This window comes from Pan troglodytes, chromosome 4 (assembly GCF_028858775.2).
Source record: "Pan troglodytes isolate AG18354 chromosome 4, NHGRI_mPanTro3-v2.0_pri, whole genome shotgun sequence".
Lineage (NCBI taxonomy): Eukaryota > Metazoa > Chordata > Mammalia > Primates > Hominidae > Pan > Pan troglodytes.
In genome coordinates, this window is record NC_072402.2 from 139,660,837 (window position 1) to 139,680,131 (window position 19,295).

The window sequence follows — 19,295 nt, forward strand, 5'->3', positions numbered from 1 at the left end:
GGCCCCATGCAGGGTAGGAAACCTGAGGTTTCAAGCTCAGGGTTTTAAGCTGTGCAGTGCACTAAGCTCTCTGCCAAAAAACAAACAAAAAAAGGTTTCTGTGGTTAAATAAGTTTGGGAAATGCTGCACCAGACGTCCCCTTTTTATAGATTCACAATACACATCAGCATATTTGAGGTTCCAAGAAGTCCTCCAGTAAAGAACTTGGTTAACCCAATGTTTTCTCTCACTGAGTTGAGCCCAGAGCCCGTTTCCCTACAGATTGCTTTTGAGCCTTCCTGGGGCACCCTCTGCGTGAAATGTCACTGTGTGCCCTCCCTGTGGAGCCCCACTCCCCAGCCTCCTCCCCTCTGTGGTCATTTTGGATTTTCTGACTACTTCTAGCCATAGCTGGGGCCGAGGGCTGGTTCACAGTCTGGCCACTGGGCGTCCTGTGGTGAAGGCCAGATGCAGCCCTCCTTGAGTGGCTCTCCCTCCCACTCAGTCACTACTGAGCTAAATACTGATTCAATTTGGGGTGCCAAAGGTTGGGGGTAGGATATTTTTAAGCTCTCCAATTTAAAAAGGAAGGGCCTCTCCTGTGGAAAGGGAAGGATGGCAGAGTCGTGAGAAAGGTGTTGTCAAGGGACCAAAAATCCTTGGCTGTTCAGTCACTGCGGTCTTGATCCAGCCCCAGGGGGATGGGCTTCATTGGCAGAGTTGGGGACTGCTGTGCTTTTGCCATTAAAATTCTGTTATTAATGACTCATCATCAGTGCCCCAGAGGAAGTGTGAGGGGACGAGAGGGAGGTGGCTCCCATCAGCAGGGCCAGCCTGGGTCAGGATGCTGGGTTAAAGCCCGGCGCCCTCACCAGTGAGACCTTTGTGGGAAGCTCTACTGCCTCAGTTTCCCTATCCGGAGATGCTGTTTTCAGGGAGTCCTGACACTACGATGGGAACAAGGCTATTTGGTTCACTATATCATTAGTGCTAATATAGTGTGGGGCACTCAGATGTTCAGTAAATATACATTCAACAAATAAGTGAGTGATTATACTCAACTCCCCCCACCCAATGCCCAGCACCAAGCCTACCCAGCACGTAGTAGGTACTTTAAGTAATTTGAATGAATAATTTTAAATAACTTGAATGAATAATTCTGTATTGCCCCCCACTCGCCGCCTATACACACACACACACACACGCATACACACACACACACACGCACACACACACACACACACGGTTTCCTGTGCTACTTCTGGCACTTAGTAATTGTTCAATAAACACAAAATGTTTGTTGCATGAGTGTTTCTGATCATGTCCTACTCCTCCCACATTGTACCCAAAATTTAGTAGGAGCTGGAAAATGCTTATCTATTTTCTAGGTACACAGTATGTGCCAGGCCAAGCCTCTCCTTCCTCCTGTCCTCTCTTTTTTGGGATTTGGTTCTCTCCAGAGTTTCAAAGGTAGTGGTTGCCACATCACTCTTATTTCAGCCAGAGAAGAGGCAGCATCAATGAGCTGCCAAACTGAAGTTGGGTGACAGACAAGGCAGCTGCCTGTCAATCTCTGAGCTGCCCCCAGGCTCTGAGTGAGCACTGCATTGCACTCCTGGTGCTGGAGAACGGCTGACTATTGATTTTAAAAATGTCCCTCTATGCTTTCCAAATTAGGACGACATGTAACAGTGCTTGCTGGCTCGCCTGCTCCCTCAGTCTCCCAGGGGACAGAGCCCATCTTGGTGGAAACTGTTTTGAGCGTGTCCAAAGTCTCAGCTTTGACATCTTGGCTGATGTCAAGAAGTTTCTGTAACCTTCCTGTTCAACACACCCAGTTCTGTTACCATAGACACGGTCTCACTCTGAGCCTGTTATTGGGAAAGGTGCTGGTATCAGCTCATCAGGAGGGGACACATGGTGCAGGAGAGAACACTGTCCCTCACGTACATACACCCCCATTCTGATCAAAGTTCAGAACAGGAGCAGCTCTACGCAGGAGTTCTCCAGGTTCTGCAGGGAAGGCAGGGCTGAGGGCTGACCTAGAGGATTGTAGTGCTTTCTAATCTTAATTGGGCCCGAAATCTCTTTGAGAATCTGATCTAAGCACCTACTTCTTTCCATAGAAAAAATGCATATCCTCCCAATTTTGCATGCAGTTCAGCAGGTTCATAGATCCTGAAGTCTAACCAAAGACGTCAGATTAAGAATCCTTGATGTATTAAAAAGACCACCATACTAAATCCCAGATCCAAATCCTGATTTGAGCAAGCACTCAGTTAAATGTCTTAATTTGGAAAGCTCTCCCCCACAAACCTGCCAGGTGGCCTTGGGCAAGTCATTTGCCGTTTCTTTCTATATTCTTGGCTATAAAATGAAGAGTTGAAATAGATAAAGTTCAGACTCTTTATGACAACTGCCCATGTCTGTGGATGTTTAGATAGTATCTTAAAGCAATGCTGTGTAACCTTTTAAAGGTCAAGGTTTCCTTTGAGAATCTGATGAGAATTTTGTATCTTCTGCCTAAAAAAATGCCTAGACACAAAGTTTTACCTAGTATTCAGGGGGCCCAAGGAGTACAGATTTAGGGCTTTTGAACTAGAATGATGCAATGGTCCCATGTGTCTAGTGATCTAGTTGCCAGCTCTAGCTCCAACTTCCTCAGGTCACCTCCCCCTGCCCACTCTCTTCTCTCTACCCTCCCAACATCTGCTCTGCACTGAAAATCTGCTGGTGACTGGGAGGTCACCATGGTCTACTCCAGTACTGTGGTTCTCAGACTTTGCTTTTACATCACAGAGTCTTTTTTTCTAATGAAGGCCTACCTGGAGCTCCAATATGGATAAAAGGGGCCTCTGAAGCATTTATTGACACATTTATTCATTCATACATCCATTCAACAGCTATTCATCAAGTGTTGCTTTGTGGCAGGCACCTGGCTGGTCAGGCTGGAGACCCTGCCTGCCTGCTTGATATCCCCCAGCTTCTCTCACTGGCCCGCAGAACCCAACAGTTCTGTGATCCAGCCTGAAAATCACAGATTCTGTAAGGAGATCACTCTGGCCTAGAGTGAGGTGAGGAGAAACTGTGCCCCTGAAACTCATAACTTTGGGGAACCTCATTTTCTTCATCTGTAAAATGGAATAATGATACCACACTGTATTCCAAGTATGTATGATGCACATTATCCCTAGTTGGGAGTATGATTGGCCCATTTCTTGAACAGTGAACATGAGCACTGAGCTCCAAGAAAGGACAAAAAGAGGAGCAGATAGAGGAACTTTTGCCTGCAGTGTCCAGGAGAGACCCACACTATTTAGAAGCTAGCTGATTGGCTGCTCGGAAATTTCCAAGAAAATTATAAAGCTGAACCTTGGGAAAATATCAGCTGTTTCTTCCCTCCCCCATCCCCTGGAAGGCTGGCTGCTGTCAGTGCCGATTTCATAGACCCAGTTCACACAGTGTCCTCTGGGATTCACAAGCCTGAACCTGCAATGACAGAGGAAGGTTTACCCGCAAATGGGGTTGGGAAAGATGACATCCACACTTGAAGAGCTACTTGTTGGGAAAGAATGGGTCTGCATCAGTTCAGATCCAAGTTCCTTTTGCCTTGTGCTTGGGAATGTAGAGAGGTGCGGGCCTGGATGGCTTTGGAAATGTTCCTTTCAACAGTGTTTCCCGGGGGAGCTCGAGCAAGTTCACTGCTGCCAACAGCTCACCTCCAGGGCCTTCCCTTCTCTCCTTGGTTGGCAGGCTGGTGTCAAGGTGGAAGGCATGGGTTTTGGTGTTGGCCCAGCCTGGGTCCAAATCCTGGCTCTGGCTCTACTCCCTGCTTGATCTTGGGAAAGCCACTTGACCTCTCCAAGCCCCATATCCATGTCTGTGAAACGGGGTTAATAATACCTCCCTCTCAGGATTGTTGGAAAATCAAATTAAATCCTATTGTAAAGCCTGGTGCCTGGCTCATGTAAATGCTTTATAAATAGTTGTGCTTTCTTAGCTCTAATTTTGCAGCTGAGAAGCAGATTAGTTGGTAACATAGTGATAGGGGAACGGGGTTAAGAGCACACATGTCTGCTATTTGTGTACCTGTTACTGTGTACCAAGGTGCCCCACTCCTGTCCAGGCCCAGTGTGACGGTCTTGCCAGGGAATGGATGACAAATAACCCTCACTCTATTACTCTTCCCTTCTCCCTCTTGACAGGTGCAAACAGGAGAATGACTCACTGCTTTTCCTTTATTGGTAGGTCAGAGAGCATTTCCTGGTACCCCCAGGGTACAGCCCCCTGACTCCTGCTACCCAAGAAGGCCATCCTTCCCTGCTTGTGATACTCCGTGGCATCTGTTCTGCGAGAGGACTGACCCTTTGTGCTCCACATATGTTTTGCCAGGAAACACTTATCTCAGCTACAAACCGTCCCTGTCCTCCAAAAGACTCAGAGCTGCTTACAAGGGGCTGCTTTGGTCAGTCAGCTGTTAGTCCTGGGGCTCTTGCCTCCTCTGTGGGGGTAGCATCAGTCACCCTAAAGTTCTCAGGCCGCCGCTAGCTAGTGAGTTACAAGATTTTAGAAACCAGCTCTTGTCCCCAGATCCTCAGGCCCCTGGTTCTTGGATCCAGAGGCGTCCGAGGTATGTTCACAGGCACCTGCTGCTGCTGCTGCTGCCTCTGCTCTTACCCTCAGTCCCCGTCTTTCCACCTGGGTCCCCTTGCACTTTCATGCCTGAGGCCGCACTGGTGGCCAAGTCTAAACTGAGGGTCCTCCCGCAGACCGAGAGCCGCCGCAGCACCTCGGAGGCGGCCTCCACGGGCATGCTGGAGCGCTGTTCCAGCAGCATCTCCAGCAGTGAGCTCATCTCTGAGACAAAGGTGCTGGCCAGCCTCGTGCCTGTTGGGCTCAGCTCTGGTGCCTCTGCCTTGCCGAACGTCTGGAAGGTCCTCGGCTCCTCCGTGGCTGCAGCATCCAGGGAGATCACATTGTCACGGTAGTTGGTGGTAAGGGGCAAAGAGAGTCTCGCCATCCAGGCCGGGTCAGGGGCGCTTAGCCGGTCCAGGGCCAGACCTGTGGGGGAAGGAGGGGACACAGTGAGGGCCAGGCTCCGGGAAGGGCCAGGCGGGTGAGGGTGGGGCAATGAGCAGGGCAAGGGCAGTGGACAAAGGAGGGAAGGGAAATGGCAGGGGACAGACAGAGTGGCCAGACGGGGACAGGAAGGAAGAGGCCCTGACAGGGAAGCTCCCTGGGTAGGAAAGCAGTCGACTGACACACCCGGGCGAACCAAGTGGGGAAGCAGCAGGAGGAGGAGAAGGCCTAGAAGTAGAAATTTGCCCTTTTCTGAAGAATTTCCCAATCTGGGCGTGTGTTTCCAGTCTCAGTGTCTTCTATATTTCATCCAGGATTTTTACCCCTCAGGGCGCCTTCTCCCCTCAGGGCTCCACTAGCTGAGGATGGAGGGAAAATCCCTTTTCTTTGCCAAGGCTGGAGTTCCTGACTTAGCGCTGCCTTTTTTGGTTCCCATCCATAATAATAGGGACCACATATTAGGTACTTATGTGATGAGCAATTTACATAATTATTTCATTTAACTTCACAAACCTTTGAGGTCAGGAGTATTATCCCCATTTGATGGATGAGGAAACTGGAGCTGAAAGAAGTTAAGTCACACATCTGCTAGGCAACCAAACCTCAATTTGATGCCAGGTCTGATGACTTTGAAGCCTCCCTATGATGGCACCACCCTACCCTCTCTCTGAAGAGCTGGCCCTTCCTCCCCCTGGATACTCCAGGTGCCCAGCTGGGGCCTCTGGAATTCCCAGGCTACCTAAGGTCTGCACTGTTACCACCTGGCCCCGGATTCTCAAATCCTCCTCAACATCATCTCTCAAGCTGCTGGAACCCTGGCCTAGAGTCAGGCTGGGGAGGGGCTGCCTGTCCAAGGGCTGTCCCAGGAGAGGGACTGGGGTAGTGGTGGTGGCAAGTCAGCCTGGTGGCTGGGAATTCAAAAAACTGACCCCTACATTTGCAATGCCACAGTCACCCTTCTTTTCCCATCCCTTTAACAGAAAATCCTGTTTCAAGAAACCAGTCCCAGGCCTGATGGTAGAGACCAAGCCAGAGGAAAGAAATTGTAAGTCTTGGAGTTAAGAAACAGTGTCTTAAAAAAATTTAAAAAAAAAAAAGCACAACATCTACTTAACATTTATCTAATGTTTGCCTAAGGTGAGTTACTTTAAAATCTGCGCACAGAATGAAAGACTGGAAGGAGATATGTCAAAATGTTAACTGAAATTACCTCTGGGCAGAAGCAATCCATTCTCTTTTTGTTTATCTATGTTTTTCTATATTAACCAAATATTACTTATGTAATTTGAACAAGTTATTCCGAAGTATGTGTAGTCATTTATTGTACTGATAAATGAATCTCTCCCCTGCATTCTGGACTGTGCAGCTTGTGAGACACTGTTGGGCTCCTGCCCTACTGGATCCTTGGGTTTAGCCCCATGCCTGGGACTTAGTGAATGTTTGTTGAATGATTGAATGAACATAAATATTAACCTTCAACATTTGGGAAATGCAAACCTTAGTTCCTTGAGACTCTGAGGCTATAAGGTTGGATGGAACTCTTGGTGTTATAGAATCAGGCCTTTCCTTTTACATGGGTCAGAGAGCTTCAGAAGGAGTGAAGCTTGGAATGAGAAAATCACTGGGGCGTATGAGAACAGCTGAAAAGTGATGCTGAATTCACCCAGCATCACCCACCAGTTCTAGCTGCAGGTGGGCACTGGGCCAACCTGGGTTTGATTTCCCAGCTTTGCAGCTTAGGGGCAGTGTGTGTGACCTTGGGAAAATGGCTTAACCTCTCTAAGCTCCCGTTTCCTCTTAGGAAGTGGTGAGACAGTAGTACGTATCTTGTGGAGTTGTTGTGAGGTTCAGTGAGTTCATGCAACCAGGAAAACATTATCATGGTCGCATTCTCAAGTGGGGCAATCTGAATCCGAAGCAGCAAATCTGAAGCAGATCTGAAGCAGCAAGATCCCAGTCTCCCCATGGCAGTCCAGCCTGTGAGCAGCAAAGGCTTTTCTGCCCCTCCTCTTTCCTTACCCCCAACTCCTTACAGTGCCCCTGTGTTCAGTACCCTTTGTGCTGTGGGCAAGCAGGACCGTGTGGGAACTGACCCTACAGGTTCCAGCCAGAGCTGACCAATAGAGATAGAATCCAAAGCTATATCCCCCAGCCATACATAGCTAGTGAGCACTTGAAATGTGGCCGGTATGGCAGAACTGAATATTTTATTTTATTTAATTTTAATTCACTTAAATTTAAATAGCCACTTGTCGCTAGTGACTACCTCATTGAACAACACAGCTCTAAAATTTACAGCCACACTGCCTGTGTTAATAACCATCCACGAGCTGCACAACCTTGGGCAAATTATGAAACACCCCTGACCCTCACATGTTTCCTTTATGAAATGGGGATAATGAATAGCCCCTATCTCATAAGATTTTCTCATGAGGTACTTAGAACAGGGCCTAGCACATAGAAAGTGCCCAATAAACATTAGCAATATTTTTAACCAAGGAAAGAGAAGTCCCTGCCATACCTTCAGTGTGTCTGCAGCCAGATGGAGCACATGAGAAACAGTGTTAACTACATAGATAGAAAACCACAGCACAGGGATGGTCCATCATGGGGTGTGTTACCAAAGGAGGCTGACCAATGTCCACAGCAGGGGCGGGGGGCACTAGCAGATTCTTGAATTCAAGTTCACATTATGTATTTATTGTCAAAACTAATTATTTCTCTGCAAAAAAATCTTTTTGTTTTCATTGCAATTGTTAGCATATTAAAGAGTTGACCTGGTTCCCAGGGTGAAAGGGTATTGAAACACACCAAACACCAATGAGTGGTAAGAAGTCCATAGAGGACAGGCTGGCTCAGGGTTTGGCTCCCCTTCAATCACTGGTGAGCTGGGTGACTCTGGGAAGGCTACTTGATTTTTTTGAGCCTCGGTTTGCTCATCTGTAAATTCGAGGTAATAATTATCTACTTGAGGGGATTGGTTGGAGGCTTGAATGAGATCATGTACATAAGATGCTTCCCCAGTGCCTGGCATGTTCACTATTTTTACAATGATTTTTAAAATGAATAATCAACGTAGGGCAGATGCCTACTTTGGCTTTGATTACAGGTGCCTCATGCCTCTAATGCCAGCACTTTGGGAGGCTGAGGTGGGTGGATTGCTTGGGCCCAAGAGTTGGAGACCAGCCTGGGCAACAGGTGAATCCCTGTCCCTACAAAAAAAAAAAAAAAATCAAAAATTAGCGGGATGTGGTGGTGGTGCTCACCTGTAGTCCCAGCTACTTGGGAGGCTAAGGTGGGAGGATCACCTGAGCCCAGGAGGTCAATGCTGCAGTGAGCTGTGATCACGCTGTGATCATGCCACTGTACTCCAGCCTGGGTGACAGAGCAAGACCCTGTCTAAAAAAAAAAAAAAAAAATCAAAGTAGAACCCGGTCTTTAAAATACTTTCTGAGGCTGCAAGGGTGCAAGGGAAGTTAAATGTTGCTGATGTTCCTCCACAGAAACAGAATGGCTTTTCCCTGCAGTGGATTGGAGCAGAACTCTGAAGCTTGGACACCATGGGGCAGAAGCAGGGTCAAGGTAACTCCAGGGGGTCCCTACCTGTGCTGGGGTCCAGCAGACTTGACAGCTCTTCTTCTAGCAGTTGCTTCACAGAGAGGTCCTCTTCAGGATCCAAAGGCCCTTCCTCCTGTTCTGGGTCTGTCTGGCCTCCAGCCCTTGCACTTGGGCCATCTGTGTCTGGGATTGCACTCCTGCAAAAGAAACCAACCAGTCCATGGGTAGGGACATTCCCATATAGATTCATTCATTCATGCCCATTCATGTTTGCATTCATTTACCCATATAGGGAACTGGATACACAGCCTGGCCTCTAGAGTCAGACCAACCTGGATCATGTGATTCCCACCCTCCTCTTACTCTGTTTCCTCATTTGTAAAATGAGAGTAATAAATAACACCCACCTCACAGGGTGTTGTGAGGGTAAAATGAGACGTTGTAGGTAGAGGGGCCTACCACAGAGCCTGGCACATTGTAAGCACTCAGCAGACAGAAGTGAAGATGAGTTCATTGATATCATTCTCGTTGCCCCTCCCATGTCTAGGTATTGCCTGGCACACAGGAGGAGTTTAGTAAACCTCAGTGGAGCCAGTGCAGCCGTCCATCCGTCCGTAGGAGAAGGCTGGGATTTTTGCCTGTCTCATTGCCTGCTCCCTCACTGGTGCTCAGAACAGGGCGTGGCACACAGTGGGTGCTGAATGAGTGACTGAACATTCCTTCCTCCCTACTTTAGGCCAAATCCTAGGCCAGAAGAGCAGACCTATGGAGGGTGCAGCCGGAGTGAGGCAGCCTAAAGCTGCTCAGAATCTGCTACCTGCACCCCAGTCTCCTGCTGTCTCCATCCTGGTCCCTCTCTCCCATAGACACTTGGGGACAGGCCTGGACCCTCATCCCAGCAGGTGGGAAGGCTACCTGAGGGGTTTTAAGGTGTAGGAGTCCTTCTGTTTGTTTGGTTTTGTTCACCTGTAGCCATTTCTGCTGCTGTGAAGAAATGAGCAGGGAGGTGGCAAGTGTGTGGGTGATAATGACAACTAATGTTTTTGAGCAGTGAGTCTGAGTCAGGCCTTATGCGATGCAAGGTCCATGCACTGTCTTATTCAAACCTTCCACACCTGTAAGGGGTTCTCTTTAATCAACCCATTGTACAAATGAGAAAACCAAGACTTGTGAAGATTTTGCAGGTTGCCCAAGGTCCCCATAGATTAAGAGATAAAGCAAGAATTCAAATCCAGGCCAGTGTGACCCTGGAGTGTGTGGACTCACCCCTGCAGTACACTACCTCTCACCATCCTTGTAAAAAGAAGCTGTAAGTTGTCAGGGCAAGAGCACTGATGCAGGAGTCAGGAACTCTGAGAGCTGGTCCCAGCTTTGCCACTCACTTGTTACATGACCTTTAGCAAAATTGCTTCAAGGGGAAAGGAGTTAGCATTGTGTGTGCACCTACTATGTGTCAGTTGCTGGGCTATGGGCTTAGAATACAATTGATTATGAAATCCTCACCCCATTACCACAAGGGAAATGGGATGGGTTCTGTTTTACAGATGGGGAAACCAAGGTCCTGAGAGATTATCTCACTTGCTCAAGTTTACATAGCTGGTTTGAATCAAGCTACTCAGAGCCTCAGTTTCTCCATCCGTAACAAGAAGTTGGATTTGATGTTCTCTTAAGGTGTCTTCAATTCTAGGATTGCCCAAAGGGACACGCCCACACAGCCATGTCTTTAGTGGGGAGCCTTCATATTATGTTTATGGGTCAAGAGAAAGAGAGGTGACAGTTACAGATATAAAGGCAATTTACAGCACCTCTGTAATCGGGACAAATACAGTCTCAGGGATGAGGTCATTTCCTTGGTGACTACTGTATTGATGGTATTTATCAATACAGCTAGTTAGTCCTACAGGACTTCTAGGTCCTGTAAATACTATCAATACAGTCACCTCACGACCAAAACTCCCAGGGTGGGAGGATGGATGCTGTCTGCTGCACCCTCCCAGGGGACCGGTGTCTGACTTGTGCTCACCCTTCCTCACTCACAGAGGCTGCAGAGATGAGGGGCGGCCAGTAGGGGCCTTGAGATGCCTGTAGGGGCTACGTGCTGCTTACCTGCTGCCTCCTGGCTTGGCCAAGTACTTATTTCCTCGGTGGTTTGGTTTGGGCTGGAATTGGCCCTGATGCAGCAAGGACAGCAGCTGGGAGATTTGCTACAAGACAGGAAAAATCTGTTGACTCCACACAATTCCGACTCAGCACACTTCCTCGCCGGATGTTTCCCTCAATGCCGGTGCTTTCTTTTTATAGTCTTTCCTCTGGCTTCAGATGTTTGTGTGATCAGATGGGGGATGGTGCCCAGTGACAGAGACAGGGACCTGGGCGGGCAGGTCCCCTGCTCTGTCATGTCACCCCAGGACCTGAGTGTCTGAAGGAGAGCAAGAGGACCCTCTGGGCCCGTCCCCTCATACTCATTCCTCCGAGTGTCCTGCACCTGGTGGACTCTGAGAGATGGGGTGAAAAAGGCATTTCCTGACCATCAATTTGTTGTTACTTTGATGAAGATTATCTTAAAGAGTTATGTTCCCCTTTAGCAGTATTTGGACATTCGGCCAATTTTTGTTGACCAGATGTACGACTATGTTGTAGAGAAGGCAAAATGGTGTCATTGAATTATTCATTTATTCATCTTTTCATTCATTCAACAAGTACTTAATAAGTGCCAGGCAGGGTGGTTGCTATGGGAGTAAGAAGGAGAAGGAGCCCCAGCTGCTGCCCTCAGTGTGGTCACATCTGTCAGGATGTGAAGGTTGCAGGCAGCCCCACAGGGAGGCTGGCTGGAGATCAGGTCAGCGAAGAGTGTTTACCACAGGGGTTGCCTCTGGGCATAGGGAAAGAATGGGGGCTCTGTGGGAGCAGAGGGCCTCTAACCCAACTTGGAGCAGGGAGGAAGCAGGGGGGTGGTACTGGATTAAGTTAATTCATTCATTTCAACAGATGTTACTGAGTTCATACCACATGCCAGGCACCTCTGCTGAGACCCAAAGGCTCCATAGGAGTTTGGCAGGTGGAAAGAGAATGAAGGTCTGGGCAAGGGGTGGGGAGTTTTCAGGCAGAAGCACTGCACACTGAAAGGCTGGAAGAGAAGGTAGAGTTTCAGAAAGACTGGAGAATGGAGTAGGGGATGGGTGAGATATCACGGCCAGACCCTATAGGCCATTGGAAGGGAGAGGCAACAGATCAAGTCCTGGGAGGCGGAGTTCTAGTTCAAGGCCATTTGTAGCTTATTGTATAGCATTAGACAGGTTTTTAGACCTCCTCAGACCTCAGTTTCCTCATCTCTAATAGGGGGCTAGAAATACCCACATGCCGCCTTCTCAGTGTTGTCAGGATTAAATGGTTTGAAAAAGTTAAAAATCCTCTGCAAAAGCAAGGAGTTTGCACTGTTATTCCTAGAAACACTGCTTCCTCCTCCTGGGTCCACCCCCATTCCTCCCTCAGGAGGTCCACCATGCCCCTCTGTGCAGCTTGAGGTAGGAAGTGTCAACCTCAGAGGAGAGTTGGAAGAGGAGATGGCCAGGACTGGGGCTTCACTGTGACTTGGGAGACTCGGGGTCTTATTGCCTGCCTCAGGGAAGATCCCACCTCCCAGCCCAGGCCCAGAAGCCCTCTTAAGATACCTGCCACCCTTTGCTCAAGTGACAGCTGCCATTTCATGACATGACTCCCTACATGCCAAGCCCTATGCTGAGCACTGTCATTCAGGGTCACTTCACAGTTACAGCCCAGACTCGAATCAGTCAGACTCAGGTTCAAATCCTAAATATGTCCCTGCCCCAGTTCCCATCAGTGTGGCCTTGAGGAATTACTTAAGCATTCTGAGAAAATTACTCAGTTTCCTCAACAGTGAAAAAAGTGCATATTAATGAGACCCAGGTCATATGGTGGGTTACGAGGTTTAAATGAGCTTATTAATAAATCCCATGATAAACAGTGATTGTCCAGTGGTATATAATCTCATTTAATTCTTACAACAGCCTAAGGGAAGAGATACCATTATGGCCATTTTGCAGAGGTGGAATTGGAGGCTCACAGGGGCTACACAGAAATTAGTGGGAGGGCTGGAATTTACACTCAGATCTGACTCTATGTGCTGCTGGAAAGATATGAGCATTGGGCAAGTTGCCTGTTACCCTCAAGTTGATCCCAAATGGGCACCTTTCTTTCTGTCACCTCAGCGGGGTCACCCACAGGGCCTATTCTCTGTTGTCCTGTCTACCAGCAGCCAGCACAGTGTTCAGCACAGAGTTTATCCAAAAAGCACCTGATAAATGGATGGATGAATGGAAGGATAAATGAATGGTTGGCTCTGGCAACCTCTGGGTCTGCACCGATCCCAGGGCAAGATTCCTAAGAGAACAGCTGGGCCATCTCCAGGTGGCTTCCTGAGGAGGGAATAGGGAAGGAAACTGTGTTTTGCTTCACAGGAAACCTGAGCTGATAGCCTGGCCAAACAGAAGTGTGCCTTGGGCGGGCAGCCTGGCACAGTGAAAATATCTGAGGTTCACAGAAGCAGATATGGGTGTGAGATCAGGCATCATCCCTGGAAAGGTTTCCCCACTTGTGTCTAGAAAATCCCAGGTCCTTAGACATTTTGACACTCATCATCCCATTTAGCCCTCACACTCTAAGGAGGCAGACACAGGGTAAGTTTGGTCTCATAATCCCCATTTTATAGATGAGGAAAATGAGGCTCAGATGTTGAAGGACGTGTACAAGGTTGCCCAGCTCCTAAGTGGCTGTGTTGAAATCTGAACTCCAATCTGCCTAACTGCTAAGTTCTAAGGTTATTTCCACTGCCCCATCCTGCAGGCCCAGCCAGAAAGCTCTGGGGTCTCAGACAAATTATTTGCAGCACCTGGGTTTGGGTGCAATGATGTCTATGCTGGCCTTCTTCATAGGGAAGTTGCCCAGATGAGATGAAGGCAGGCAAATAGTGGAGATGGAGAAGTGCTTTGAGGAAGTAATAGTAATAATTTGCTGAGTACTGACTACATGTCAGATGGACACTGTTCTACAGGCATTAAGAGCATTCACTCATTTTATTTTCAAGCAAACTTAGAAGATGGGTGGTGTTAACATAGACATCTTCAACAGAGATGTTAACTTCCTCTGTGGTTCAGAGCTAGGAAGAAGTGGAGCCAGGATTTGAACCCAGGTAACCTTGCCCAAAGCTTATACTCTTAATCACTACCTTTGCTGTGTGTCTACTTGTGAGGCACCATAAATGCCTTATAGGAATTAATTGATCAAATCCTCTGGACAACTCTACAAGGTAGATACTCTTACTATCATTTCTAATTTACAGATAAGACAACTAAGGCCCAGAGACAGTAAGGAATTTGCCTAGGATCACACAGCTAAGTTCAGCCGATCACAAAGCTGTGCCCTGAACCATTGCTACCCAAAGCATCAGAAAGTGCCAGGTGAGCCTAAGGAAGAAACATGAGGACTGTGCAGGTTATGGGGGTGTCTGATTCTGTTTCTGGTGGTCCAGGAGTGACCAGAGAAAGAGCTGCCCATGCCCCAGGTACCTGAACAGGAGGAGAATCCACAGTGAGCTCCTCCACGGGGTTCCGCTCGGCGAAGGCAGCCACAGACAGCCGGACCAGGCTCCGCAGGATCTGACGGGGCCCTGATTCTTTCTCAGGGGACACTTTGCCATTGAGATGTCGCTGCCGTCTCAGGGTTGCAGAGGAGGCTGGTGGGCTCTGTGGGGCTTCCTCACTGCCCTGGTCTCCAGCCAGCCTCCCTGTGGGGCTGCCTGCAACCTTCAGAGGCCTGGAACGTGGCTGGCCTGTGGCAGGCTGGGGCTCGGGAAGGTTCAGGTTCTCCCGGGAGGCATTCCTCTGCCTGGGATGGTTGAAAAGGAGGTTGACCGTGTCTTGCAGCACCTCTCGGCTCTCCGCCGGTGCTCCCTGGTTGCCTTGATTACGCAGCGTCCTGTACAGGGTCGGGGTGAGGTGGAAGGGGGCCTGCAGGCAGGGGTCCCAGCCTGCTTCCATCATCGCCTCCTTGTCCACATCTTTGTGGGACTGCCCGACTTCACAAGGCTCACCTGCCTGACCCCTGAGCACAGGCACGAGGTGGATGTCTGCCTTCTGAATGTGTTTCTGGGGCCTCTTGGGCTGCTGGCGGTAGGTGGACTCGGCCTCCCGACAGTTGTAGGCCCTGTTGTCCTTCTTTTCTGTCCGGCAGATGGACATGAACAAAGCCAGGATCAACCCGAAGATGCCCAGCAGTACAGCCAGGCAGATCACCGTCAGCATCGACATGCTCAAGGCCCCAGGCTTGCGGGCTGAGTCCCTCAGGTGGTCCACACTGGTGACAAACATGACCCTCAACAGGGCTCGGGTCTGTAAGGGGGGGCTTCCCTGGTCCTCTACTACTATCTCCAGCTCCCACTCACTCCCAATGAGGCTGCTGGCATTGGTGACATTGACGAACAGCTGCCCCGTATGAGGGTTGAGGATGAAGAGGTGGGCTTCATTTCCACTGCGGATGCTGTAGAGGGGCTCTCCATTTGCCCCCGAGTCTGCATCTCTTGCCACAATGGTTGTCAAAAGGAATGGCCGGGAGCTGTGAGTGGCCAGTGGAGGTGTGTCAGTGCCTGCTGGACCCAAGCCATTGGGAGTCTCGATGGGCACCAGCAGGTGGCCTGTGGAGGCATTCACAAGCACGGAGAGGCTGGCTTTTCCATCGCTGAGTACAGGCTGGACCACCTCTGGGGCATTATCATTGGCATCCAAGAGGCTGACCCACACAGAGACACTGGATGCAAGCATGGGTTGCCCACTGTCCTCTGCGATCACCTGGAACTCGAAGCCGGCCATCTCTTCATAGTTCAGTGACCTCTGAGCAGTGACCTCTCCTGTGTTGGAGTCAATAGCTACTAAGTGAGCAACTGGGGAGTCCTGGATGCGGTATGAGACTTTTCCATTAATGCCCAAGTCTGCATCATGAGCCTTGATGGTAATGAGGTGAAGAGAGGGTAAGTTGTTTTCCCGCGTGGAGACTTCATACCTGCTTTTCTCAAACACAGGTGCATTGTCGTTGATGTCACTGATCTGAATGCTGAGCTGTTTCTTGGCTGATAAGGGCTGGAGTCCTTGGTCTTGGGCTAACAGAGTGAGGGTATATTTGGGCCACTGCTCTCTGTCCAGTGTGGCATTGGTTAGCAACATGTATGTGTTGCCATTAGTTCTTTTCAGCCTGAAGTGGCCCAGCTCTTGGCTCAGCCAGCAGTGGACCAAACCATTGTTTCCTGAATCCAAGTCGTCTGCCATGACAAGAGCAATAAAACTGTCCTTGGGAAGAGCTTCTGACACCAGTGATGGCTGGGAGGCCCATGTGACGTGGATGCTTGGGATGTTGTCATTGACATCCAGAACCTTGATGAGAACTTTGCAATGGGCTGGGATAGGATTGGGACCCAGGTCCCTTGCCTGGACATCCACCTCGTAGGCAGGGTTCTTTTCATAGTCTAGAGGTCGACGCAGAATGACCTGGCCTGTCTTGGCATCAATACTGAAGGTGTCCAGCACCTCTGGAGGCATGTGCTTACTGAGGAAGAACTCCACCTCCCCATTGGGGCCTTGGTCAGGGTCTGTGGCGGTCAGTTTTATGAGAAGCGTACCAGGGACAGCATCTTCTTGGATTTCTAGTGCCAGTGAACTCTCAGCAAACGCAGGGCTATTGTCATTGGAGTCCAAGACGTTGACCTTGACCAAGCTGGTACCTGACTTGGGGGGGTTCCCATTGTCATAGGCAGTTAACACCAGATCAAAAAATGAATGGATTTCCCTGTCCAGCTCCTTCACCACTATGAGTTCTGCATGTTTGGTCTCATCAGGGCCCACAATGACATCCAAGGCAAAGTGCTCACTGGGAGACAGAGTATAGGTGTGCAGGGTGTTAGGGCCTGTGTCTGGGTCAAGAGCTCTGTCCAGGGGGATCCGGGTTCGCAGAGAGGCGCTCTCAGAGATTTCCAGCTCCTGCTCGCCTTTGGGAAACCGTGGCTGGTGGTCATTGATGTCCAGCACTTGGATCTCCACATGGATCAGAGCCAAATCCCCTGTGGCAAGCACATCAAAGGAAACCAGGCAGGGATCCCACTGTCGGCATAGCTGCTCTCGATCCAGCCGCTTGCCTGTGCTGAGCAAGCCTTCCTCAGAGTCCACCTGAATGGGGAGCGCCTGAGGCAGCTGCAACACCTGGAAGGCAGCCCCAGCTTGCCTCTGCCTCTCCTCCCGGCCCAGTTCCTGGGACAGCTTCCCGATCACTGTACCAGATGGCACTTCCTCTGACACTTGGTATTTCACCGTGAGAGTGGTCACCTCCTGACAATCCCCTAAAAGAAATAAGTAGCCACCTGGCCCCAAAAGCCCCAGCAGAAGTTGCAGAAGTTGCATCATGCTTACCGCCAAGTGGGCTAGATTCAGAAACCACTAGAGTTCTTTCAAGGCTGGACAAGTCCTCCAGTGTTTCCTGGATGGCTTGATCAGCCCCGTGCTCCTTCCCCCAGAGCTGCCGGCACAACCTTGTCCCATAGTTAGATGATTATGAAACAAGCAGGACCCCAAGGCAAGGCCATCTTCATTGGAAGCGATCTGAGATGTCCAAACGCCGATCAAGAATTGCCAGGGGAGACCCCCTACTGGGGAACTAGTTGGTCCACTTCAGCAAATGATGGACAAGAGCTGGTCTAAGAGGGACCTGACCCAGTTGAGCAGGATGTGGGACTCTGACTGCCAAACAGTTGCTAGGCTGGGGAAACAGAGAAGCAGCTTTTTCCTATGGAAACCCCACCTACAGGAAAAGGGAGGGCTGTGAGTTTCAATGCCAATTAGAGAAAGAGCATTTCCTGTGAAGCTAAGTGGCCTGCCGCTGAGGAGGATGAGGCCGGGGCTCCGGGGACAGGCCAGATGGGAAGCTGCTGTCCACGCAGCAAGGCGGCTGCTGAGGGAAAGGGAGCCTCTGCATCACCAAGTGAGCAGAAAACTTGAGCCTCCACCTGCTTGCACGTGGACTGATGCCCCTCCCGGGCAAGTCATGTTTCCTGTTTCTCTCCCCTTCCCCAACTCTCTTTGTTCCTATCTTTTCTCCCATTGTTCCCCTCTCATTCCTGTCTTTTTCCCAATCTTGTTTACCTCTCTGTCTTGACTCTGCCCTGATCACCCGTTTTTGTCTCACTGGAAAGCAGCTGTGATTAACAGAGCAGCCATCAGAGGTAAACTGCCTGAGTTCAAATTCTGACTTTGCAACTTACCAGCTGTGTCATCTGGGACAAGTCACTTAACTTTTCTGGGCCTCCATTACCTCATCTGTAGAGTGGGGATGGGAGTAAGAATAGTAGCCCTTTCAGCAGGAAACTGTGAGGATTAAACGAAATGATGTATGAAGGGCTTTGGCCTGGGCCTGGCCCCGAGTCACAGGCAGTGACGTTATTGCAAGGGGTGAGTGTTGTAATCTGCACAACTTGTCACACCCTATGGCTACCTCTGGATCTTGGATTGGCCCTGGGGCAGTCCCTGCCCACACTGACTTATGAGGGTGCCCATGGTCTTGATTCCAGAAGCTGCAAGAACCTGTGCAACTTGACCGTGTGGCTCTCCTCCCGCTTCCCTTCTGCCCCACCCCCCAGCCTTGAAGTCCATTGTTCTCTGCATCTGGTCCAGCCTGAGTCTCTGTCTGGGGAACCCCCAGCCTCCCACTCCTCTTGGAAGCTTTTATACATTTCCCTCTCCCACACCTTCCCCTCCCTTTCATCTATGTCTTTCCCCCTTCCTCCAATTCTTCTCTCCCGTTTTGTTTATAAGAGTCCCGTGAAGCACATCTCCTTTGCTGCCCCCAACTCTCCTTTTAGATGTTTTAAGGGATGCCCTCCCTTCCACTCACCTCCTCATAAGGTGAAATTCAGGAAGGAAGGAGGTGAATGAGCAGTTTGCTTGGGTGGGCTTTGAGGTGGCCTTATTGCTTCTCATTGTGCCCTTCAGTTTGCTGCCCCCAACATTCTCCCAGCCTTATACCCACTTCAAGGTTGATCCCTGAGGCTCATGAAGCATTTGAGGTGATGAGAATGAAGGCCAGCTTCCCTAGATGGGTGTTTGCTACTAAGCCCTTGGGGCCAGAGATGCCATGTTTGGACCCAAGTGGCACTAGTCAGGGCTTATTGGCATGGAGGCCTGTGATCATCAGGACTGGGGTGGCTAAGGGACAGTCACCTGCACTCCTTCCCTTTCTCTCTGGCTTTTCTTTCCCTTAACTCCATATCCCACTCCTGAGGTTTCCCAACTATTTCACTGAAACCCATTAAACCATAGCAAGGGGCCTGAATCCAGGGCCACCTCCTACAGCATGGCCCTGGAGACAGACAGGCCACTCACAAGCTCTGAGACACTGCACAAGGGACTTAACCTCTCCTAGCCTCTGTTTCCTTCTCTGAGGGCTGTCATCCATCTCACAAGGTAGGGTAAGGACTCAGCACAGGGCCTGGCTCAGAGAAAGCACTCAGCACATAGGGACTATGATTTTGCTGTTTATTATCTTCCAAGTTTTATGCCTCATATGCAAATGGCAAAGATGGCCTTGCATTTGTCCCTTCACTTTTTTCTTTGCCTCTTTGGCA

At 49.7% G+C, this 19,295-nt stretch overlaps 2 protein-coding genes across 4 annotated transcripts in view; one reads left to right on the top strand and one right to left on the bottom strand.

The window, feature by feature from the left end:
* Positions 1–2,817: 2,817 nt before the first annotated feature.
* Positions 2,818–17,433, bottom strand: PCDH12 (protocadherin 12). Of its 2 annotated transcripts, XM_527055.7 has the most exons (4): positions 14,203–17,433; positions 10,724–10,821; positions 8,663–8,814; positions 2,818–5,041 (listed from the first exon to the last, which is right to left on the bottom strand). In XM_527055.7, the coding sequence occupies exons 1-4, from the start codon at positions 17,080–17,082 to the stop codon at positions 4,617–4,619; spliced, it is 3,555 nt and encodes a 1,184-aa protein (XP_527055.3). In that variant the 5' UTR covers positions 17,083–17,433; the 3' UTR covers positions 2,818–4,616. The 2 variants fall into 2 exon arrangements, with proteins under 2 accessions (XP_527055.3, XP_009448119.1); XM_009449844.4 differs by lacking the exons at positions 2,818–5,041; positions 8,663–8,814; positions 10,724–10,821 and adding an exon at positions 10,952–11,112 and having other exon boundaries at positions 14,203–17,179.
* RNF14 (ring finger protein 14) overlaps positions 5,985–19,295 on the top strand; it is a 121,256-nt gene continuing 107,945 nt past the window's right edge. Inside the window, exons 1-2 of one of the 2 annotated variants that reach the window (XM_063810794.1) lie at positions 5,985–6,104; positions 8,563–8,641. The gene's annotated coding sequence lies outside the window, so the exon portion shown is untranslated. Of the gene's footprint in view, positions 6,105–8,562; positions 8,642–15,574; positions 15,660–19,295 lie in introns of those variants that run through there. The other variant, XM_063810791.1, reaches the window with a different exon arrangement.

Excerpts from the sequence above, each read along its gene's own strand:
- PCDH12 (XM_527055.7), bottom strand. The coding sequence starts at position 17,082 with ATGATGCAACTTCTGCAACTTCTGCTGGGGCTTTTGGGGCCAGGTGGC. Across the intron at positions 10,822-14,202 it reads TGGATTCTCCTCCTGTTCAG|CAAATCTCCCAGCTGCTGTC; the intron begins GTACCTGGGGCA and ends CCTGTCTTGTAG. Across the intron at positions 8,815-10,723 it reads GCCAAGCCAGGAGGCAGCAG|GAGTGCAATCCCAGACACAG; the intron begins GTAAGCAGCACG and ends TTTCTTTTGCAG.